This window comes from Platalea leucorodia, assembly GCF_965183815.1.
Source record: "Platalea leucorodia genome assembly, chromosome: 7".
Taxonomy (NCBI): domain Eukaryota; kingdom Metazoa; phylum Chordata; class Aves; order Pelecaniformes; family Threskiornithidae; genus Platalea; species Platalea leucorodia.
The window spans coordinates 9,092,445-9,117,913 of NC_138829.1; the positions used below are offsets into that span (position 1 = coordinate 9,092,445).

A 25,469-nucleotide genomic window follows, 5' to 3' on the forward strand; every position below is an offset into this window, starting at 1 on the left:
TTGCTGTTTCAGCTGGATATTTGTTGCAGCTTGTTTGATTACAAAATCTTTGGTCATCTGGATAGTATTTCTCTAGCATGGGTGAGAAGTCACAGTAGTAGCTCTAAAGCTTTATTAGGAAGAAAGTTCTACTCACTGCTTAGCATGGGATAGACTATGAAGGGAAGATAGGATATTTGTTAGAAATGCCAACACTATAATTTTATTCTTTTTTGGACATCCTTTCTACTCACATCATATATAAAGCTCCTTTCAGTTGGGGCTCTATATATGTAAAATATCATAGGCAAAAAATGTATAGGAACATCCTCTTCTAGCTTTCCCTTCTAAAGGAAATTGTATAGTAGTAAAGCTTAACATTTTCTGAAATGCTGCATGCATATGGGTGTGGAATTGAACATGCTTAGAGCTCTCTGAAATGCTTCTCATGCTGCTATTAATACACACACTTTACTAACAACACGCATTATTGACATTATTGTCTACTGTACTCATTTCAAAAATAATGCTTTTGTGTAATTCTCAGCAATATGATACAAACATAATTCATGTAATGAAAACTGGTTCAAAAAGGGACTGAAGACCTCATTGTTCAGTGGAATACATAATCTGCTGACTGCTCTGTTCAGTTTGGGCTTCAGACTGTAAATTCCTGGGTCAGGTTTTTTATAATCTTGGTGTGAGCTGACTGATTGAAGCACAGACAATGGAAGGGCAAGCCAAAGGCTCCAGATCTTACTGGCATGTTGTTATATCCGATTCCCAATTTTAATTTACTGAAAAAAATCCGTATTTATCCCAGGAGATGGGGAAGAACAACCCAAAAACGGCGACAGGTGGTAGTCTGAATCTGCAGCACCTTGAAACAGAGAGCGAAGAGATGTGAACCAACTGTTCTTCCCAGGATAGCGCTAATTTCCAGACCTGTCCCTCAGTCAGACCATCAGTGCTGCAGCTCCCAGTGCCCATCTAAGAGGGTGCACTGTAAAATGCAGAAGACAGGGATGATCCCAACCCCTTCTGGGTAAAGCAGAGATCCGGACGGTCATGCTTGCAGAATTCCCCCTTTGCACTACTGTTGTGGCTTTATTTTTGTGAAAAACTGGCAAGATTTACTGCTTTGGGGAGGGATCCTGTTTTGCTTCTGGAGGTGTAAAAGAGATTTCCTACCTTTGAGTGAGAGTGGGGAAGGAAAGATGTGGCTTGCACAGCACTAGCATTTTTCTCTTAAACTATTTTTTAATAAAAAAAAAATTATGCACTGAGACCTAAACTGATTATAAATGTCTCATTTTGAAAATTGTGGCAGATGTTACCCTTTTGATAATTTCACATTTAAAGAAAATATTTAAATGATTTAAGTAATTTTCTTTTTCTTTGTAATTTAGGCTAACTCAAATTATTGGTATGAAATAGTTTGATTTACTCTAGGCATTTTCAATGGCTGCCCTCTGAAAAATGTTAGTCATCTAATTTATTCAACTAATTCAAACTAGGAAATCTGCCAAATCCTTGAAAATTCTCCAGTGACAGGAAAGAACTGTGGCTTCTCTAAAATGTAGTGTTGTTTTTATTTAACCTGCTCATAGCTTTAGATAGTGGACAACAACCTGTAGTATTGACTGATGGTTTCTTTAGCACTGGGTTAACTTTGGCATATTTGAGGTATTGGGACTCTCTCCGCCGAAAAGCAGGGAATGACACACAGCTCATTGAAAGGGTAATTCTTTGATATCTTTTATGACCCAAACAGGAGAGAACTGGCCTCACCCACAGGCCAACCTGTACTTATCCAAGTTGCTTGCTCCATCGTACCTTTTCCTGGTGCTAACGGGCTGTGTGAAGGAGGACACTGCGTTCCTTACCCTGCTTCCAGCTCTTCTTCAAAGGAAGAGGCTTGTGTGTGGCTGCAGCAATGTTCTCTCCTATCTCTGCAGGTTTCAGTCTGAAGGGGGTCCCTGATGGCCAAAGGAGTCCTGACATTATCATACACAAATACACACTTTTGACTCTATGTTGACACACAGACGTTTCATGGTCTTAAATAACTTGACTGGCATATTCTTCTTTGATGCTAGCACAGTCATTCTGATTATGGAAGACTTCTGCCTATGAAATGCCAATAAAGAGTTTGGACTATTAATATCACCTGGTGACAGCAGGATTTTTAATATCCTGCCCTAATGTAGCTAGTGAACTCCTGTTTAAGAGGCTATCATTTCTCCTAATCCTATTTATGACTTGTTAGGTATAATTTGTAAATGGCCAACACTATCTTAAGGACTTTACAGACACAGTTTATAGAATTATTTTTTAACTGCATAGAATTTACCTTGATGCTAAGCAGATAATCCCCCGTTGTGCAACTACTCTTCCTAACTTATTCTTCAAAACTAAAGGAGACTCATATTTACTTTTCGATGTGCTTCTACAGCTTCCCACTTGCTGGTCTGAATTTCTGGTTTGTAGTTCCACATTTGGAAAAAAAATGGGAACTAGCAGTAAGATGTAAGGTTTGCTTCCGCATTTGAGTGTGCAGATCTATCCAGTGTAATGTCCCTGGTTTTTTTGCCTTGCACGTGAATATTAACATGTAGTGAAAGCCTCATTTTCAGTCTATATAAAAAATGTATTTGCACCAAAGTATCCACTCATCAAGTGTGCACACAAAAATGGCACCTAAACATTTCCTCATTTCAGTTCAATTTCTAGGTACACAGACAGCTGCTTAAGTAGGCAATTAGCTGGCTGAAATGGTTCTCTGATGGTGAGTGATTAATTCATTAATGTTTGAACGAACAAGTCTCAGAATACAAGAACTGCAGACAGGCAGAGTTGTATTTTCACAGGAATATTTGCCTGTGTTTACATCCCCAAGTGATGGAGGCCTTTAGTTATTCAGTGCAGAATGTAACCAATGCTTCATTAAAAAGGGTTTTCTCTTAGCATATGACTGCCCTGAACAAATTATTTTGTGTTCAGACTGTGGCTGATGAGCATTGCACTGCTTATCTGGAGGAAGAGTTGCTCTTATGAAGTGACCCTGCTTGAGAGAAGCTGTAAAACAGGCATAAAAAATCCCAACTGATGTGAAAGAGGTGCGATGGGAACAACTATTCATCACTCATCATAGCACAGGAACTCCGGATTACCAACTGTTTAGGCCATTTTTAAACTTTTTCACTTGCTACCCAACTAAATGGTGATACACCCCAAACCACCGGATGTTGTGGGTCTCGAAAGCATACACAGATCAAAAACTGATTAAACAACCAGATAAAAAGTCTGCTAGTATGTATTAGCTTTCAGCTGATGAAATCCTTAAGCTGCAGATGGCTAGAAACTAGGAGGGCATATCTATTTTTACCTTGCTTACATCCTTCCTCAAAGCACTCACTGATCAGCCGTGTATCTTCGAGTAGCGTGCTGGCAGGGGGAGATGTTAAGGACAGAGTAGCCGGGCAATACTGCTCATGGCTTCCAGCCATTTGCTGATGAGAAGCTTCCTCAGCTGGCGGTAGCTTCTGAATCTTTGTCCTCAATATCCTTGGACTTTCCCTCGGCTAATTTCTTGGTGGATTTTCTAAGCTACAGCATTTGTGCTTTCTGCTGTCCTCACGTACTAAGAATCGTACCAGGCACAGATCCTGGGAAGGTAACTGGGAAAGTCATGGGATCTCTGGCACTTACTCAGGGATCAAGCCTCAGCTGGAAAGTGCTGTCTCTGAACAGCAAGAATGTGATTGCACAGAGATAAGTTCAAGTGTTTGCTAAGCTATTTTGCTACATCATTTGACAGATGCCAAAACCTTTTCTTCTCGGAATGTTTTTCCAACGCTTTTTTAATTGCCATTTATTGATGAACGTCATGAAAACAATGTCAGGAAATAATTAGAAATGCGCAGACCAAAAAAAAAAAAAAAGGGAAACAGATGGAAAATCAGTCCAAATCTAACCTGCGGGAGCAGTGCAGCTCCTCGACGATTTCATTTTCCTTGGGTGCCCCCTCGTGTTCATCACTGGTGTAGCCAAATGCACTTGGACCGACACAGACAAAAAAAGAAGCAGCCAGTCGCTATCCCCTTATAAGGTTAATCCATTTCGAAATCCTTTGTTCCCCCCTCTATCTAGTATCCCTATGACTTCATCTCCAGAGAATCCATGTGCAAATCTGCAGGTTGAAGGCATAGTTTATGCCTCATCTCGGACAGTCCAACACCAAAGAAGGCTTCCTCTGCTTGCATTTTCTCCCAAGTTATGCGCACATTCAAACTTCTCGAGAGACTTCAGCAATGCTCTTAGGCCTGATTGTAAGAGGCTGAAATGCCAGATTGCTGAGGATGCTCACAGCAGCTGATCAAATCGAGGGATTAAACTTTGTGCCTCTAACTGAAAATATTTCCCACACAGGCTAGTACGTTGGGAGGCTCAGAACCCAGAAGATTGAGCTATGACCGAAAAGTCAGAGAGTCTCTGGGTTTTCTGTCATAGGACACTTAAGCAACTGCTTCAAATCATTATATTTATAGAAGAGGATCCATCTCCTGTGGAAGTACGGTAGTGTGTCATCAGCTTGCTCTAGTATATTCCCTGCTGTGCTGTTCAGCATTTGCAGGAGCAGAGTGGGATTCCCTCACACTCCAGTCTGGACTCGTACAGCCCATTTGCATTCTTCCTGCTGTTGTATAAGCAGTGAAAAAAAAAACCAACAACCTCTAATTTTCAAGCAAATGAGAACAGTTCCCCTCTTTGAAACCTCAAAAACTGAATGTCAAACACGCACACCCACGGGCGGGTTATATTCAGGGTTCCTGGAGACACAGCAGGAAGGAAATTGGTCGGTCTGGGCTAACAGACATCCCGATCACCACTTTTGGTCACCCTTAGGACTGAAAATAGGAGGTACAAAATATGAGGGTAGGTGAAATGGAAAACAGCTCCTTTCCTCCTCTTAACTAAAAGGGAAAAATATTGCAGGGAACCGAGTTTTGTCAATACAATTTTTTTAATTGATCTGTTCTTGCTGTGATTCAGGCTTCAGACAATTTACTGAAAAGTTATTATTTTGTTAGCCTAAGTGAACTGAGTTATGGGTTATTCATTCAGCAGGCTGCATGTTATTGGTCAAAAAGATTTTAGTTAACCCTCTTGCAAACAGAAAGAACAAAGATCTTACAGAGGTGAAAAATGATTTACATTTTGGCCAGTAGAAAACAATCCTACAGAAATGTTTGAAATATTTAAGGGGTATTGTATAAGACAGCTTTCATGAGTGGGAGGCAAAGGACCTCAGTCTTCAGGACTGGGAACCCATTTTCTTTCCTCAGCACTAACCTCATTTTATAAGAATATAAAAATTAAAACACACTTCCTTCTTCAGTATGACATGAAATGAGCTTTTTTGCCCAGCAGCTGTATATTATACTCTCACTAGGGCCCTCTGCTGCTCACATTCAAAGTGAAAAACTCCAAACTTGTTTGGGACTCCCAGAAAAGGCTTGTAATGCTTAAAACAATCAAAACACCAATAATTTTGGAAGGGATGTAAAACTTAAGCCCTCATGGATCAGGACTACATTAGTCTTTACGTAAACGAATTAAGAAGAAACTTTTTAATGGAAAGGTGTTTCAAAACTGCTTGCTGAAGGATTGCTTGTGTTCACGCTGGCCTCTGTCAGAGGCACAGTATATGACAAATGAGCTGATCTGGCTTGACAGTTGTTAATTGAAATATTCTGATATTCAAGGGGCTTTGCTGAGAGAGGAAAATGATTTATTTCATGGGTTTTTCTCGTCCTATTATTGCTAAAAATATTTGTCTATCAGGGATTCCATTTTCCCCTGACATTATCTACACAGTGTGTAATTTTGTAAGCTCACGCTTGGCTGCTGCAGCACTCATTACCTCACCAGCAACAGGAGGAACTTCAGGAAGGAAACAAACTCCAGAAGCAGAAGGAATCTGAAGAAACCAAAAGTTCTTATTTTCACAGATACACCTCCGAGAACAGAATAAGAAGGACAATAAGAAAGAAGCCAAGCTGTGTATATAGTGGTACAATCTCTATTACGATATTGCTCTTTTCCTTTTGCAAAAGCCCAGAACCTGCAAATTTTTAGGTTTATGACATAATTTCACACCTATGAGATGCTCAGCTTTTTCGATGGAACAATATAGCTGTAGTATGTGCCCCAATGTGCCTCTAAATGTGCTACAGTCAGTCATTTTGCACCGTCTATCTGGTCAGTTCATAGAGATCTGTATGCGATACTTGGCTGCACCCAAGTCACTTGGTGGAAGCAGTGAGTCTGTAAGAAGGTGTAAGTTTCTGCTTCTGCATTAACTGACTTGGGTATTTCAAAAGCCGGCAGATGACAATCAATGCAAACATCCAGCTACGGTACCTATTCTGCTCAGTTTCCTTCCCATCTGTGGCACGCCGTGCTAATTTACTACATGCGGGTTGAGTGCTAAAGTGAGCAATAACTTTCTTGGATGAAAACTGATTTCTTTGATTCAGGAACGCATAACTCAGTTACAAAGCACTAGACTTCAGTGTTATTGCACCTGTTATGCAGAGCTCAAAGTGCTTTACTGAAACGGATTCATCATGCCTCACAAAACTGTCTATCTATTACAGAATGATTGATTAGATGTGATTGATGAATTAATCAATTTTTGAAGCATAAAAACATTATACAACGTGCGTGTTGTAGTCCCAATTTTCAGGGAACACAGGAATGCGCATACGGAAGATGAGAACACGAGGCTCACATTTTTCACTGCATGCTACATATTTTTACACAACTTTTAATTATTACAGGCTTTACGGGGTGTCACAAAAAAAAATGTACCACTCATCAGCTGCGGCGCAAATTTCGTTTGTTAGCGATACTCTTTTCCCTGCAAATCAAACCACTTAAATCGGGAGGAAGGACAAAGATTGGCAGAAAAGAAGCGTTATCACCCTTGTTTTATTGTACAGCAACCATGGCATGAATCTATTAACAACTTACATAAGGTTAGACAGTAAGTCTGAGGTGAAACACGTGAATCCCGGGGAATTTTTAGGAATCCTCATGTTCTGCCTGAAGTACAAGACCCACCACTTAGCCTGAAACACCATGGGCCCAGTTTCGCAGGCATGCGAATACCTAAGTGCGCTCGCTGCCGGCAGCAGAATACTTTAAAATGGAGGAATGCAAATACAATGTCCCTCTTGAGAGCAGGGCCCGCAGCTGCCCCTCAGGAAGCACCTCCAGGGCCATCCCCGCCTTCCCCAGGTCGGGCTCGCACAGCGCCCTCCCTCCGCCCCAGCGAGGCCTCGGGGCCGCACTGACGGGCCGGCCGCTGCCCGGGCCCCGGGAGGCGGCTCAGTAACGGCCGTCCCCGCCCCGAGGGGGAAGCGAGGGCCCACCGGGCCGCAGCTCTGCCTCTGGCCCTCCCCCGCCCACCGGGCCCCGCTCCGCTCGTTAACCGGACCCCCCCCGCCCCGTCACAGCCAGACTCGGAGCGCTGGAGGCCAGGCGTGGTTCCCGGTCCTTTATTTGGGGATGGCGAAGGGAACGCCCGAAGCGCAGCGGGCCGCTGGGATCCCCCGAGCCCCGGCCGGGGAGGGGCCGGGAGCCGCCCCAGCCCCGTGACAGAGGCGGGGGCGGGCGGAGGAGCCGCCCCGCGGCGGGCGGTGAGGGCGGGGCCGCTCCGGAGGGGCGGTGAGCGGCAGATAAAGTCTCGCGAGAGCGGGCGGGAGCGGCCGCCGCCGCCGCCGCCGCGCTCCTCCCCCTGCCGGTCCCGGCGAGCGAGGCCTGCGCTGAGGCCGGGCTGTGCCGCGCCGCGCCGCGCCGCGCCAGGCGGCGGTAGCGGCAGCGGGGAGGAGGCGGCGGCGGCGGCGGCCCGGCCGGGGTCCGGCCCGGAGCGCTGGGCAAGATGCCGGGCGGACGGGTTTGCGCCGCCTGCGGCTGCTCGGAGATCGAGGTGGACGCGGCGCGAGGGGACGCGGTGTGCACGGGCTGCGGGTCGGTGCTGGAGGACAACATCATCGTCTCCGAGGTGCAGTTCGTGGAGAACAGCGGCGGCGGCTCCTCCGCCGTCGGGCAGTTCGTGTCGCTGGACGGTGAGCGCCGGCGGGGCGGGGCGGGCCGCACGTGCGCCGGGCCCGGCGGGGGGAGTGGTGCTGTGGGGGGCCGGGGAGGGGGTGCTGGGGGAGGGGGGAGGTTGTGTGGGGAGGGGGTGCTGGGGGGACGAGGGGAGGTTGTGTGGGGACGAGGGGAGGTTGTGTGGGGAGGGGGTGCTGGGGGAGGGGGGAGGTTGTGTGGGGAGGGGGTGCTGGGGGGACGAGGGGAGGTTGTGTGGGGACGAGGGGAGGTTGTGTGGGGAGGGGGTGCTGGGGGGACAGTGCGTGGGAGAGGGTGTGAGGGGAATATGGGGTAATGTGTGGAGAGAGTGGTGGGGGACAAGGGGCCGTGCATGAGGGAGAGGGTGCTGTAAGGGTGTGGAGGGCAGGGCATGGGGGTGAGGGTGCTGTGCCAGAGGAGGGGGGTGCGGGGATGGTGCATGGGGGAGTGGGTGCTGGGGGGTAAGGATAATGTATAGGGAAAAGGGTGCTGTGCAAAGAGGGTACAAGGTTGGTGTATGGGGGACAGGGTGCTGTGCAAAGGGGCGTGGGGGACCAAAGGCGTGGAAAAGAGTGCTGTGCAAAGGAGGGATGGGGATGGTGTATGTGGGAGCTGCACAAAGTGGAAATGGGAGACTGTATGGGGGGGGAGGACAGCATGCTGTGCAAGGTGAGACAGGAACAGGGTGGGGGGTGGCTGGGATGAACGGGGAAAAGAGCTGTGCGAGATGGGAGGGATGCTCTGTGTGTGATGGGGTAAGTGCACGAGGGACTGGAGCTCTGTGTGGTGTGGGTTGGGTGCATGAGAAGGTTTGGGGCTCTGTGTGGAAGGACTGGGTACACGGGGTATGGGGAGGTATATGAAATTATTTGGGGTGGAGGACAGCAGGGTTGGGTGTTTGATGGGTAGAGGGACTACATGGAGGCACAGAGGCAGTGTGATGGAGGAGAAGGAGGCTGGAAGTGTGAAGGGTCAAGAGTCTCCTTCTGTAAATAGATGGGTTGGGGTGTTTTCTGTGAATGCCCTGGAGAATAAGGGCTGTGCGCCTGCAAGAAGGACCATGTGAAGAGGATCTGGTGTTTGGAAGGGGAGAGAAGAAAAATGGTGTGGGGAATGTATATAAGGAGAAGGAAACAAGCAAGAAGCATGGGAAGGAGCTTAGCAGTGAAACAAGGGGGACTGATGGATTGTATGGCTGTGGGGAAGAAAGAGGAGTTGTGGTGGAGAGGGCAGCACTGCATGCTGGAGTTCAGGAGTTTACTGTAGACTAGGATTTGTCTGATGCCGTTCCTGTCTTCCAATTCAGGGTGCTGGCATTACTTTTTTTATAGCTTATGAGCAGCTCTTGTATCCTTCAGTTTTTCCTGTAGTGATGTGGAGACTACATTTTTAAGGGCTTGTACTGCTTTTTCCCTCCCACCCAAAATTATGCAGGACAGATGGCATGCAAGCTAGGGCACATTTTGGGATGCCTTTATCCTATGAAAAAAAAAAATCAAAAGGAAAAAAGAGAACTGTACCATACTGAGGTTTTTTCTTCTTCTGGATGAATTGCACAGTACTTTCCTAAGGTCCTTTAAAGGACCATTTCCCTTTTGTGCAAGTCCTGAGATGCTGCTGTTGGCTAATGTTTTTTTTTGTTTGTTTGTTTGTTTTTTGACAGATAGTGCATTAATTCTTTGCTCTTGTATAGCTAGTTAGTTACCTGTCATATTCCTCTGAAAAAATAATTCTACCACCCATGAAGACAGATAAGCACAGTGAGGACAGGTGGGTGTGTAAAAGTGAAAATGTAATTGGAGCACGTTCTAGCATGCTTATGGTGGCTTTATCTGGCTGGCGCAAGGTGTAGTTGCAGGGGCTTCCCTGTGTGTTCACATTGTGATCTTCTAGCAAGTCCCCATATGTGGTAGTGTGTGTATTTTGGTGATATGTTGTTTGTGGAAACAGTAGAACAGGACTTTCGAAACAATGCTGTTTGTAGATTTGCTAAGTTACTGCAAGGATGAGTGGGTGCCTTATTTCATGCAGTAAATATTTTAAAGAAATTTGGATATGTGTGGTTTATGCTGGTATAATTCTTTATGTTCCAAAACACATGCTTCTGTTAGTGAATAATTTTTTTGTTTGACTTAAACTGAGTGATACAAGCTAATCTGAAAAGATGTATTTGTGCTGCACTAACAGTGTCTTCATGATGTATGCTTGTCTATTATGCTTGTATGATACTGATTTAAGTACTTGGGAATAGGGAGAAAAAGTCCTTTCCTGTGTAAACAAGACAGAATTTGTATCTCTGAAGGTTGTGCTGGCTGGAGAATTTCCAATGGAACGTATATTTCTTTTAGGTCAGAAAACATGTAATTGCTGAAAGCACCATTTTAGGGTAAGCTACAGCTCTCAGTGACTTTTCTGGTTACGTAAGCAGGTTTCTATCGAAGTTACCCATTTTAACACCTTTTCCTGTCATCTTTGTAGCCTCTTTAGGTCTGTGGCTCTGAGGAATCCCCTGTGTATGAAATGCCTTGGGCTGAGGCTCCTCAGACTGTAGTCTGGTGTTCATAGGCGGCCCTACTGTGTGAAGCGTTTGCAGTGTCAGAGGTGCCTGGGCTACAGTTTTTGAGACCCTGGCTCTTGGCCAGTAGGGCTGGGTGACTTGGAGACCGTTGTCTAGGTTTTGCAAGGTGAGAGCTGTCAGGTTCTCTGTTGCAGAGCTGGGAGTTGAATGAGGCTCTTGGTGTCTACAGAGTTCAGAGCTCCTGGTTGTGCAGCAGGATTCCCCAAACCCTTCCAAGATTCATGAGGGCTTCTATTTGTGTGCTAATATATGCTGAATAGTTATAGATGCCTTTATTCATAATTTATTTTCATCTTCATCATAAAGAAGCCAAAGGGAATGGAAAGCACTGAGATACTGTTACTGACTTCTCTTTGGCACATCTAGCAAAACTTTTTATTTTGCCAAGCTGCATGTTAAGGATTCAGAATCTTGCATTTGTTTGCTGAAGGAGGAAGAGTCCTGCGCTTCTCTATATTAATACAAAGTGGCCTGTCTAGATCGTGCCAAGTCCTTGCTAGTAAGCCCAGCAACCTCACTATAAAACGTGGGAAATCCCTTCTTTTATTCTCTGGGGGTTGGAAGAAGGTGTGAGATCACAGTTAAGTTTTTCCAGGCAGTATTTACATTCAGCTGTCAGTGTGCCTAGTGTAGGAAGCCACAGCCTCAACACTGATGCCTTTCACAGAGAAGTTTGGTATAGCCAGTGTTTTCCACTGCAGGTGTGTGTCTGTTTCCGTCCGTTCTTTTGACAGTTTTAATGAATGTTAGTATGCTGAGAAAGTGTGGACTTGTGCTTGAATATAACTGAAAGATCTGGCTTTGCTATTGTAGGGAGGTCTGGGGAAGTGCAGGCTAGTAAGTCTGTTGGGCAGAAGCAGTGAAGGATGAAATAGATGGATGCGCAGGTAAATACGGGGGAAGAATGTTTTTTGGCAAAGTGAAAACATGCCTTGCAGATCTTTTGGAGGTTTCTGAAGTTGCTAAGTGGACAAAGCAGATTGTTCATTTGCAAAAGGAGGTCAGCAAGATCCCTCACTAGAAGCTTTTAAAGAATCTGAGCTGTCATGGATAAGGGAAAGTCCTTACAGAGCAGAGTAACTACTCAAATTATAAGAAACGTAGAGTAGAAATAAATAAGTCTCCTGAAGTGAGTTCCATAGAATCTGGGCTGATGATCTGGAAAACAGGTAAATGGTGAGTTAATGTGGTTTGCTGGCAACACAAAATTATTTGGGGTAGTGAAGAGTGTAGAAGGGCCTGTTAATCTTAGTAGCTGGGTAGTAAGATAGCAGATGGGATCAAGAGTTGCAGTGACAGTTAGGATTGTTCCTTTCTTCCACATGTGGGATGGTAGCATCTGGACTAGCTAGTATAACTTGGGAAGGAGATCCCTAGGTCTTAATGGATAGTTCTGTAAAAATGTTTAGCTCGATGTTCATTTGCAGTACAAAAAACAGAGCGGGGAGGGAAATGTTAGGAGTTATCAGGAAAAGAATATGACAGCATATACATACACTGTTACATATCCACAGCACTATTTGCAACTTAAATACTGTGTGCAGTTCTGGTGTGTTTCTCTTTCTTCCCCCCCCTCAAGAAAACCTCTAATAGAAGTAGAAAAGATTCAGAGAGGAAGATGGGGTGATCAAGAGGAGGGCTTCTTGAAGAGCTGCTCAGTTAGAATGACTGAATAGACTCAACCTCTTCAGACTGGAAGAGAGATGATTGAGGACATAGTAGAGGTCTGTAAATACAGTAGAATAACATGGCAAGGATGAGCAATTGTTCAGTATCACATAATGCAAAAACTAGGGAGCACTAAGAAGTCTAGCAGCTAGCTTGTTTTAAAGGTAGCAAGTAGGAGGTTCAGAAGCATTAGGAGGTTTTTTTGTGGGTTTTTTTTTGTTTTTGTTTTTTTTTTCCCCCTCAGAAAAAAAACATTTAATTGTGAATCTTAACTTGTGGATCTTAAAAGCTTATGTGAGTTAAAAAATGATTGGGCAAACAGAATAAACATGTGTCACGGCCATTAAAAAAAAAGATACTATTTCTGGCTCAGGAAATCCTTGAGCCACAGATCTCTAGACTCTAGGAGATTATATGAGAGAAGTATCACAACAAGGTTTCCTCCTATGTGTTGTGTTCACTTGTAGGCATGTATATTAATGGACTTTACCTTTCAGAGGTAGGGTACTGGACTAGATAGTCCTTTGGTCTGACTTGGCACAGCTGTTCTTTTGAGTCTTCAGAGGAAGATCACGTTCTTTGAGCTCTACAAAGATGCTTTTGAGAGTTTTGGCCGTTCTTTTAAAACTGGTCCAAGAATCAGAGGGCTATGGTTTTGCAGCATAAAGTGTAGGTGTCCCTAGGTATTAAAACTGTGGTTTTTTTAGTTTGTGTTTTGGAAAGTGGTGAGCACAAAACTCCTCTGACTTTGACAGTTACAGAGGTATGTCCTCTCTTGAAAATGCTTAGCTAATTCTTCTGATCTCCTTGTGAGAAGTTGGTAGTAGACTCTCACAATTGTAAATATCTCTGTGATAAGGTGTCCAGAAATCCACACTGCAAGGTGAAGATTTATTTAGAGTAAGGTTTATGAAGTTGCAAATGCAGTACTTTGTAAGAAGGACCATGAAATATTTCCTGATGGTAGCTGGGGCATATAAAAGGGGATAGTGTGCTTATATAAATAACACAGAGAGCTAGGCCATCCCAGTCCTGATGAGACGCCCTTTGGAGATGGGCATGACCTATCTGTCTCAGCATACCATCACCAATGTTCTTCATTGCCATGGTCTTGATGGAAATGGAGGATATGATTGCAGGTTAGCCTAATTCCCCAATTCTTATTAATGCTGTCTGTCTCAGGGAGTGGCAAGTAATCTCTTCTTGTGAGGCACCTGTCACTTGCTGGGTCATGAGCTGGGAAGTTCTTTCACTAGCAAAGGGAATACCCCCTTTCATGCTCTAGAAGGGGGCTACTGTGTATCTTTCTATTGGTCTTCTGAGAGGAAAGTCCTCACAAAGCACAAGCCGGTGAAAGCTTTGATAGGCCCTGTACTGGTCCAGTTAGTTATAATTCATAATTCTGTTGCAAGTGGTCAGTCGGGTAAGAGTCCAGCCTCAACGCTTAACCCTGGCCATGTCAGTCTCTTGAAGCTTGTGAAGGCCACGTGTTGAAATTGAGTTTCTGAGCTTGACTGATTTGACCCTGGATAAGTCAGATACTAGTGTAAAAGGGTTGTCATGTGCACTTGAGCTCCAAGGAACTCTGTTAATTGCGCAGAAAATGTTTGAGGCATGTGCTTTTCCTATCTGAGTCTAGTTTTGAAGAATAACTGTCCACCTTGTAATTGATAGCCAGTTTGGACTGTCTCAAACTAGCCAAAAGAGGTGGGTGGTTGTGGCTTCTTGTCAAATTTGGGGAGCATTTGAATTAAAATTCCTCATTCGAGTTGGAATGAATGCATCTTGCTTTTTTCCCCCCCTTCATACTTAAGTTCTTAACAGACTCCTATCGGTCATAACATTTGAACACATCCCAGCATGAAGTACAGCAGTACAGGGTGTGAGTGAGCTATGTTTTTCCCTCTGCATTATACTGTAATTGCATCCTGGAAGATGGAGCTCCACTGAGCCCTTTGCCAGTCTGCATCAGTTTTATGGCAGCTGCTTTTGCAGAAAGGCAAGTTGAGTTGTGCATTGTGCTTGAAGGCACCGAATTCTCTGATCACTCTTTCATTGTGTCTGGGTGGGAGTCCCCCATCTTGTGGTAGTTGTTGGGAGAAAGTGTTTCCACAAGTATTTTCCCTGAGGCTGACAGGAGAAAAACCAAGTATGAAGCTGAAGAGAGTGAGGGGAGGAAAGCTGAACACAGTAAACATTAATAGTCCAGATCTCTCTTCAGCTTTTTGTTTAAAGAAGCTGAGAAAGTGGAAGTCTAGGGCTTCTGACACTAATCAAAGGAGAAGAAAACAGTCCCACCTGAGAAAGCTGATGTGCAGGCAGTGCAGCAGCAAGCTGGAAGACATAACTGAGAAAATACAGCACGAGAAAAGGGCACTGCAAGGTGTACTGAGCTTGTGATCCTGAAACACATTGTGTCTAGGGAAGCTCAGCTGCTTTTGTTCCACAAACCACCTTTAAATGCTTGGTAGTAAGTTGAGTAAAAGTTTCTTCCTGGTAATACAGTTTTATGTTGCAAGTAAATCATACGCAGCTGGCTACAGTGACCCATTTGCACGGCTTTAAGTGCTGAATGTGTACTTTTACTCTGCAGTGTCCCTTGGCAAATTTAATGTGTCTTTCTCTTTAGTGAAGCTGTGATAGGCTCAATTTTACAGGTATGCCTATGGAAGTGTACGGAAATTTTTGTATATACTACTTTATGCTTACGTTTTCAGATGGAGGAGTGTGAGCTATGTTGACCTGAAGTGCAGAACTTGACTGGGGTTTGCCTTGATCAAAGTATTTCAGTCTTTTGGGGTTTGTGGAAATGGAAGGTTATGGTCAGCAAACTGGGAAGAAGCGAGGGACTAGATACAGGGAAGAAAAAGCTTTCATAAAATTTAAGCTAAGCTTACTAGCCATTCATCTTCTATGCCTTTTTTTCCTCTAGAACTTTTTAAGATGGACAATTACTGTCACAGTAAGTGCTAGTGAGACAGTTGGTAAAGAGGATGAATGCTGTGTTTGTATCGGATTCTGTGTTTTTGTCTGGTCAGTTGTTACATACAATAAAGGATTCTTCTGTATTTTTCAATATTACAGTGGGAAGAGTAGGGGTTTTGTTTTTAATTGGTAGTTGTTAATTCGTTTCCATGTAGGACATCTTGGCAGACCAAATCCTGACATGGAATATTTCTCATAGTGCAGCCTCGAACAGTCCTGAAGTGAGTTCTGCCAGTAATACTAAACTTGAAATTAAAATACTGGATACTGAAAAGTGAAAATAATGTTAATATTGGCAAAATTCCTCTTACTTGTGGTCCAGATTTCTAGAGATGACAATAATTCACAGTCAAATTAAAATTACGTAGAGTGGTCATAGTGTAATTTGCAACACAGAAGAAAGTAAGGATATGTTGGATTTGCAGACCTTTTTGGGAAATCCTGAAGAGTATTTAGCTGTTTTACTTTATGCTATGTTTTCTCATTACAAAACTAATTCATAGTCATGTTGGGAAGGAAGAAGGGAAACTTGCATCTACTTCATGCAAAAAATAATTATCCACTGTATGTTCTAATGAGATGAACTGAATCAATTTTTGCTTCTCTTCTGAAATCCTCCAGGTGGCAATCTTGCATCAGTTAAGTGTATAGTGGTTTTTTTATGGCATTGAGTTTTTTATATGCTGTGCTTGTGATGGCAACAAATGCTTGCTTGAAGCCTGCAGAGTATGCTGCTGTCAGTTGTGAAAATGCTGAACCTTGCATGTAACTTGGACACAGACTGGTTTCATAGACTTGTCCAGCCCTAAACTCGGCTGTGGTGGATGCAAAAGTATAATTATCTTTTTGGTTGGTAGTTATGAAAATAAGTCCATAGATAGCTAGTTATGATGGAGTAAATTAAAAGTTTGCCTATGTAAGTTTATTCAGCAGTAGCATTTTGGCAGGCTGTGGTGGTGTGCAGATCTGTTAACTTGCCTGTAAAAATGGCTGAGAAGAATTATTTCTGATACAGACTTCAGTAGCTTTGTGTGTTCAGGAAACTTTAATCACATCATTTTGCTATTGTAGGTATGAATTGTAATGGGACGCTGAGTTACTCTCCTTTTTGACTTCTATGGTCTAACTTAAGTAGGAAGCTCATTAATTTTTTGTATCAGATTACCTGGTCCACCCTGTTGATGAAACTGTTGGTGTGATGCTGTCTACACTCTTTACCAGACCCAGATTTTATGCCAGGTCTGTAAAAATGTGGGTTTTAAACTGAAGGTTTTTTCCAACCTTGTGCTGGAGAACAGGCTGGTGTTTTTTTGACTTCTATTTCACAGGGAAGTGTTTTGGTAGGACTGGTCCTATCAAATAGCGGATATGCTTCAGTTCAAGTTGCAAGCAGCTTCATTCCCTGTCTTCACTTGCTCATTTATGTAGAGGAAACACAATCAGTAACACTGGGACTGAAGCAGTTTCTTCTCTGGGTGTTGAATCTGAACCTCAGCATGTTGCTGGCTTTCAGAAAAGTGCCCTTTAAGCTGCAGATGCCCAAGTGGCTGCTCTTTGCCTCCTGTGTGTGGAGGGATGTGACAAGTGCTGTTCCTGCTATCTGTTTGCTTTTTGTTGCTGTTCAAGGTTACCACAGACTTCAAGCTTTGCTTGCTCCTTTTACTGCTTCGGGAATGTTTTTGTAGAGAAGCTGAGTGATGTGACTTCCTTCGTTAGTGAGTCTGTGGAGCAAAACAGAAATGGCCAAGGTGCCTGGGTCTGACCCTGCATACAGCAGCTGTAACAGACTGTGCTGCAAGGAGCAGACATGGGGATGGCTGCTCTTGGCTGCTTGAGGGACAGTCACTGTAGTTCAGCTGTGACCGAGTATCATCAAGTTTCCAGGTATATGATCTCCTGCATCTTCAGTTCTCTTCTTTTGGTGTCTTGGGGAGCTTTAGTCTACTGAGAGGAACACAAAAAAATTGAGTAGCTCTTCTTTGAGCTACCTAACACATCTCTCCACACCTGCTGTTGTCCAAAATTTCATGTAAGTGTCCGAAGCTAACTTGAAGAGGAGAGGAGGCTTCAGTTGTGCAAAGCTGAGAATCTGAATTAGTTTCTAAAAATGATCAGTAGATGACAACGTACCTCAGGAGGGTGCCACCTCACGAAGGAGGTATTTGAGTTGGCTTAGGAAATGTTAGTGTTAATGTTGAATATTTGGCAGGCAGGTACTTGCAGACACAAAATACTTCTCAGATACATTTTGTATATCTTGAAAGCTGAATGTGAAAACGCAAAAGCCTGTTTAATTCACTTTTGAAGTTGTAGAGGGGGGAAAATGGAAAAGGTCAAGAAATGTAAAAATTTCAGTTAAGCTGGGATGTTAATTTGGTTGTGCCTAGTGATTGCTGTTCCTTTCCTTTGTACTTTTTAAATGACTAGCTTTGTAGGGATTTTTGTCTTTAAATGAATTTGATGATTTCACAGTTTTCTTTTTTAAGAGTTTATCTTTTTATTACCCGGCTGAACAGTTGTGTTAATGAGTTTGGTTTGCATTCTGCTTGTAGAGATTAAAGCTGATGGTGAGACTTCATAGTCAATGGCAACATTAGTTTGCAGTTCTGAGAGTGTAAGTGCTCAACAGACTAGTTTTCTGTCAGTTTTCAAAGCCAAATGCTAATTAGAGATGTGCAGTCTTTCCAGTTAACTTGCTGAGAAATGGGCACATCAATTCTGATAGCAGAATTTGTCTTTCAGATAGCTCTGCTAGTATCTGCTGCAGACTCTATAGCTTGGAAAGGAAGGACTTTTATGTACAATGTTACATCTTCATGTCTAATGAAAAAGAATCTTAAAGAACAGAACTTCTGAAATCTCAGCTTAATTTTGTTTGTATTCCTTCTGGATTTTATCTTCTGAGTAAGTTAAATTATTTTGTTAATAGTATTGTTTATCGCCACTCTAAGATTGTTTTTGCGTAAGCTTCTTAGTAGCAACAGGGAAATCTGTGAAAGAGTAATGTATCTGTTTTGACAATGGTAGTCCAATAGAGTTCAGTATTTTCATCTATTAAAGATGCAGGGGATTGAAAAGCAGAGCCTCTGTGCGCGGGAGGGGGCAGTGGTGCCTTGGACGCAAGTGCTGGAGGAGCCGGCTACCTCCAGCCTGCCCTGCTGTTTGTTCCTGCGCTTGCCCTGCAGTTGATGGCCTCCTCCGCTGTCCTGCCGCTTGAGTGCGTGCTCTCCTGCTGTAAATCAGACAAGCGAGGTAGCCTGTGGTAAAGCAAACCATAAAACAACAAAAAAAGGAGGGTAGAAGGCAGAATTTCTGAAGTTAGATTTGCTACTGAAGCAAAGGAACATAAAACTATTGCCACTATTGATTTATTTTTTGCCAGGTAAACCATTCTTATTAAATGTACAGCAAAAATGTTACGTGTGCTAGGGTAGTATGGTATCCTCTCTCCGTTTTGCCTCATTGGTTTGTTTTGGAGTATTTGTGGAAATATGAGACTGTACCTATAAGAATGGCAAGGAGACATTGCTGTCTATAAGAGTATGGAGCAAATAGAGTTGGGAGGGTTACCTCTGTATCCAGCGAGGAGGTCACTATTGAATATTTTTCATTTCTAATTAGGATGTTGAACTGAAGTGCTTAAGCTGTGGGGCATTTACGTGAGAGATTCTGATTATTGTTTGTTGAAAGGATCTGTTAATGAAGTGAAGGTGAAGTCGGTTTCTGTTGCGGATAGCACTGGAAACCTAATTTAAAGGTTGCATGGAAAATTAAGCTTTGAAGGTTTATGGACAATAATTCTGCAGGAATGTTAGCTTTTCTGGTTTTTTTCCTCAGTGTACATGTGTATTAAATGCAGCTGAGAGGAGACTAGCTAAAAAAGTCTAGTAAGAATGAACAATTTAGGTCACAGTTTCTCATCACTTGCGCCTGCTACGGAAGTACCTTATTCAGGTATGTAGGAGAGATGTCCTGAACTGCTTTTGAGTGACACTTCGCTCATCTGTATCTTGCTATTCCAAAGCCATTCTAGTTTGTTCTAGAGAACTGGTATAAGATGAGAAAACATAGCTACAAGAACTTGAGGAAATACTGTAGGCATCATAGGGAACAAGATGACTTTTTCCCCTATTCTGAAAAGCAGACTACTGGAATTAAGTAGAAGTCCAATTACTAACAAATTACTTATTTGCAGTCCTGTGCAATTTAGCTTTTTGGTCTCACTTGCTGTTAAGCTGATAGATTTGTATATCCTGCTTGAGGTAGCCTGATTAGTTTCCCACTAAAGCAGGAATTTTTTTAAAAAACAATTTCTGTGCTTGGTAGCTTAATTCCCTGTTCTGCAAGATTGGTTTGTATGAGTAGTTCCACTGACTCCCAGAGGACTCTGCATGCAGGCTCCTCAGCATTGGCACGGATGCATAAACCAGCCTCTAGCTTATGCTACTTTACAACTCAGACTTATTTTAGTCTCCAGCCTTTTAGGGTGTAAATGCAGCAGTTCCAGACTTGCAGTTTTTGCAGCCCAAGCATCACTGTGTGTGCGTAATGTTAAACTGAAGTTATTTTAAAGTAAGTGTTATGTCTGTAGTAGCCCACACAGTCATTATTGAATGCTAAACATGTTTTATGTTCTGTAGTGCCAGTAATTAGCTATTAAAATTCTGTATTGAATATTCTTCAGGCAAAAAATATTAACTAAGCAATTGTTTCATCATTTACTTTGAGAAATATTTTACAATATTGATTTTCATGTTCTTCCTAAAATAGGGGTTGTGACATTTTTGTACTTTCTTTGGAGCTGAGATTGGGAGGGCTTGTGGAGGCATGTAATTCTTATGGTAATCCAAGAAAGAAAGAAATTGCACAGGATTTATACTCAATGTATTAATCCCTTCAAGCATTTCTATTGCCCTTCTTAATGTAACTTGGCATGTTGTAAATGATACAGGTACTGAATATAGTAACACAATAAGTTTTCTTTTGATATTTTAATTCAGTTATTGCATTTGACATGTCTCTTTTTTTTTTCTCTCTAATAGGTGCAGGCAAAACACCAACTTTAGGAGGAGGATTCCATGCCAATCTGGGAAAGGAGTCACGAGCACAAACTCTACAGAATGGTACTTACAAGCTTTAGTCTTGTTGATATGACTTTTTAAAATAATATGGCTGATTACAATTAATTTTTGGTTTTGAATGTGACCTCAAAACCTTGGCAGGTCACTCGTTAGTCAGTAGACAAGTCTGTCTAGTGCTGATTTTTACATTGTGCTCTCGTTTGGTTGTTATACCTGATTTATGAGGTCAGGTAGCTGGCTGACAAAGGGTAATGTCACCTGACAATACTATAGTAGTTAAAAAGGGCTTTTTCAAGGTTGATATGCCCATTGCACCTTCTTATCTGTTAACCTATTGTGGCTTTTTATCAGTTTTCAGGGTTCTTGAAATGCTTTATGCATGTTTATTTTTAAGTATAATTGTTCAAATGCTTTTATTTTTATGCAGTATAAGTGTGAGAATGCATATATTTATGCACATTTCATAGTACTCATATGCTTAATATGTGAGAGAGAGGGGGAGAAAAATGGAAAAAAGATTTTAGTGCCCGGAGAATACTTAAACAAATATTCTCATTACATGCTGTACATTTTAATTGAGATCTACATAATCTACACTCTTTAAAGAGTGAATAAAAACAGCTTTTATTCCAGAAACAGAATGGTCTTCCAATTTCAATTGCTGTTACTTATATCAATGGACAGGAGTTGTCATTTTTTGGCTAATGAATACTCTCGTCTCATGACTCTTGGTGATGACAGCTGATGGACTGTCATATCAAAGACTCAGAAGCTGTCATGTAATTAACCAAGGCGTGTAGATGGGTTTTATTGATTGGTGCTCATTTTTTATTATTGGTGCTCATTTTGAGGAGATATTTTAGATAAAGGTATCTTCCTAAATTCAGGTCTTACACTTGCAACTCAAACACAGAAAATCTTGGCTGATATTACGCCTGTATAGGTTTACAAAGAGTAAGATTGATCTAATATTATATCTGCGTAGGTATAATAGGTTAAGATTGATCTGTGTTATTGAAATATAGCCAGATTGCTTTGCTCAGCATTATTCAGCTGATTTATATACAGATTTTTTTATGTATAGAATGTTTTATTCAGCTGTTTGTACTGAACGGTATCGAGCCCTGCTTGTTTGGCAGAGTAAAGCTTGTACTTTATGTGAGCTTGTTTCAGTGTCAAGTCCAAAGTTACTATCTTAGGAGTTTTAAAAATGCCTGTGTAAAGTGTAACCTGTATAAGCAGAGGAATAAAACCACTAGAATACCTTTTACAGTTAGTGTAGTTTGTCTTTGGATGAAGGCACTTCAATCAAAACTGTAATTTTGCACAGGCATTTTAAAAATAAATTGGCTTGTTGTGCATAAGGACTGCCCAGTTCCTTGTCTTTAATTGTAGAAAAGTAAAATGCTGAGGGGAGAAAATGTTGTCCTATTGCTTCCTGGAGTGTTTGAATCCTTCAGAAGCCTTCTTGGTTATGCTGAAAAGTGATCGCAATTAAAGACAGTGTAGGCGTTTTTCTGGAATCTAAACATGGCTTGTTTCTTGGATGAGTGTTTGCTGGGGAATATGTCTGAGCATCTTCCTTCCCCACAGCTTGGGGGGGGGGGCCTAACCACACACAATGATTCTGGCTTGGCTAAAGTCTATCAGCATCATGTAAACGAAATTATAGTTACTTGAAATGAAATTATCTCCCAAACAGTTTTGAAACAGGAGAATAATTTGCCTTTTTACCTATACTGGTCTGAGGCTTTTTAAGGGTTTTCTTCTTCTTTTTGTGGCTATCCTTTATATAGGAAAAATCTGTTTGGTCTTTGATTTCTGTAGCCAACCTGCATTTGTCATGCTGCCAATCTGTCTCTGGGAAAGTTCTTTTCAATGAGCTAAGTGATGTTCTTGCTCAGTCCCAGGCATGACAACAGCAGCTGATATTTCAGGTAGAGCAATTGGTGTTTGAAAGGCTTTTCTTTCTGCTGCTGTATAATGAGCTAGTTGTCTGCTGCATTTAGTCACACTTTTAGCTTTACATAGTTTTTAATTGCAAATTGAGCTATGGCAGTGAACTTACAAAATCTCACCCTGTCACTGTGTGCCCATGATCATGGCTTTTTTTAGGTGAAATTATGTTAATATCTGTTGTGTTTAGACTTGAAAATGTAGCTAGATAAATGAACTTACTTTTTCTTTAAAATATATACAGTATAGGGCGGTTCATTGAGTGAAACTGAAGTGCACTGATAGTTGACTGTATTAAAAATGAACAGTTATCCTTGGAGTGCTACACTGTCTGTTCAGAAAAAATGCTGAGCTGCTTATTTATTTATTTGCTGGTACTACTATGTTTGCATTTCCAAAGTTAACTGAGTTGCAAATGAACTGCTGAAATTAGCTCCTGTCGGGATGCTGGTGCAGCACAGCTTGTGAACACGCTTCAGGAGGCCTATTCCTGCAACTCGCGGATGGCTCTTGCGTCAAGGCTGCGTGCTACCTTCAGCAGCCTAAGAACATGATTTTCTCCTCTATGGTGCTCTGTACAGGCTATTGCTGAAGGGAAGAGCAGACTCTGGAAAGCAGAGATGGGCGGCGGAGCCCAGATTGCTCTGGAGGTCGTCCCCAGTGTATTCGAGAGCAGCTGAGAGCGCGCGTGTGTGTGTGGTCTGAGAGCGCTGGCAGGTCTCACACTGTGCCTGGTCTGCTTGCCAGCAACCTGCAGGCTTGACATGATGCGGGGAAAAGTCCAGCAATGGAGCAGGGACTTGCTGTTTTTTAAAAAACAACAACCTCACTCTGCTTTCCCTTCCCTCCCCCATGTAGTTTGGGCCAAATTCTTCCTTGCTGTAATGTCTGTCTGTTCAGGGGAGGTGAAAGGGAGGTGATCTGGGCTCACTGTCTCTTATTTAATCACTAGCAAAGCAGCTGGGGTTGGCTGAATGTATGATGCTGCTATTTTTTGAGGCTTGTAATTGAAGGATGTTTAGAATTAGATGCAAACCAGTTTTTCATTAGAATACCTAAGGTAATAATTTTATGTTTTTTTTCCCTCTCCATTCTAAAGTGAAGAAATGCAGAAGTAAAATCTCCCAACAACACCTGCTCAACAGTTCTGGACTCTTCTACAAAATCATTATTTTGTGCATTGGTGTTTTCATATATATATATATACACACACATATATATGCCCTAAACAAAGCCAAGGGCAAACCCTGAAGGTTTTATAGTTTCTAGGTTTGTGTAAGAATGTCTAATACACAGAGCTAGTCTCCCTTATCACACATGCCTTTGCTGTATGTTTCCTCGCTATTTATAATGCAGTGGTGCATGGCAGTTCATAGGCTCTGCCTTTCTTTGCTGAACCAGCTGATGTTTGTGGGTGTTCATTTGGGAACTGGCTGCTTATAAAAACTGGAGTCTTGTTTACACTTGTTAAAATATTTATGCAGGAAAGACCTAATACTGTTGTATTTGTTCATAATCAGTTTGATTTTCAGTGTGCAGGACTGTGCTAATTGAGCATGCTAAGCTCCACAAGTTCAGCAAGCTCAGGTCCACAGAATGGTTCGTATCTGTTCATATAGAGCTCATCTTTGTAGCAAAAACCTGCGCATCTGAGATGATGTGAAGAGGTGTTTCAGTTTTGGATTTGATAAAATAGTTAAACAGTGCTGGTTTTGTGAGAAAGAGTTATGAATAAAATACTAGTTCAGAAAGAGGACCCTTTGACAAGACTTCTTCCTCAGTTGTCTAAGCTTCTTCAGATGGCTACAGTATTACCCGGCTTCTATGGTTAGTTACAGGGCTGAAATGCACAGTTCTGCCTCTTTAAGTCTCGCTTTACAGCTCTGTGCTGCATTACATAATCTCCCTAAATAGCTGGTTTATTCTTGTTTCCTTGCAGGCAATCTGCTCTCGCTATATCCACGTCAGAGTCGTCGTTACAAGGGAGTTGTTCTTGACTTGGAGCTCTGATACTTTCAATAGTCTTCAGTGGCCGAAAAGAAAAGGGAGAGGGGAAGGAAGGTCAATGGTGTGATTATAACTTGAAAGCTTCAGTTGCAGATATTCAAATTTAGTTTAAGCTAAGTTGGAAGATTGCAGCTGCATCTAGCTTAATCCAATTTCTGAACTGTTGTGCTGTGTTTTTAATCATATCTTTAAACGAATGTGTGTTTTCCCTTGGTCCTCTTAAATACCAAAACATAGCTAACAATGTTTTAATGCTAAATGAGAAAGCATTTCTGAAGATGTTCTCTAATGCATTTTTGACTGTTTACATTTAAATTATTTGCTTAATTCTATAACCTTTGTCACTGCTAATTTCATAGCTGGTTTATTACAAGTGATTATGGAGGGCTCTACTTCCTGTGAGAACTATACAGTGTGAATTAGACCAGGACAGTATATTATATGCGTGAAGAACAGAAGCATCCAAAGAGGAACAGAGAACACATCCTTATTTAACAAAACCAAAACAACAAGAGAGGAGAGGATAGTAGAATCCTAGAATAATTTAGATTGGAAGGGACCTCTGGAGGTCCACGAAATGATGGCTTTGAGGTTGCATTAAGCTGCTCAGGGCCTAGTGCAGCTGAGCTTTGGGTATCTGCAAGGAAGGAAATGATAGTCTCCCTGAGCAACCTGTTCTCTAATGCTTGACCATCCTTACCAGGAAGATTTTTTTTTTTCTTGTATCTAGTCAGAACTTAATTTGATGAAATGTGACTCTTGCCACTTGTCCTTTTGCTATGCATTTCTGACGATTCTGGCTCCATCTTCTTTATAACTTCCCACTGAGTAGCTGAAGACATCAATGAGATCTCCCCCTTAGCTTTCTCTTCTTAAGACTGAGCAAATTCAGCTCTCAGCCTCATGCCATGTGCTCCAGTCTCCTAATCATCTTAGCAGCTCTCTGCTGGACTTGCTCCAATATATCAATGCCTTTTCTTGTGCAGAGGAGTCCTGAACTGGACAAAGCACTCTAAATATAGTCTCAGAAGTGCTGAACAGGGGATAATAATCACTTCCCTTGACCTGCGGGCTACAGT

General features: G+C 42.4%; 1 protein-coding gene across 4 annotated transcripts in view; it reads left to right on the top strand.

The window, feature by feature from the left end:
* The first annotated feature begins 7,834 nt into the window (after positions 1-7,834).
* BRF1 (BRF1 general transcription factor IIIB subunit) overlaps positions 7,835-25,469 on the top strand; it is a 175,139-nt gene continuing 157,504 nt past the window's right edge. The window contains exons 1-2 of one of the 4 annotated variants that reach the window (XM_082318546.1): positions 7,835-8,114; positions 20,389-20,469. In XM_082318546.1, coding sequence (XP_082174672.1) covers positions 7,928-8,114; positions 20,389-20,469 — 268 coding nt within the window. In that variant the 5' untranslated portion in view covers positions 7,835-7,927. Of the gene's footprint in view, positions 8,115-20,387; positions 20,470-25,469 lie in introns of those variants that run through there. The other 3 variants (XM_082318545.1, XM_082318548.1, XM_082318547.1) reach the window with 3 other exon arrangements.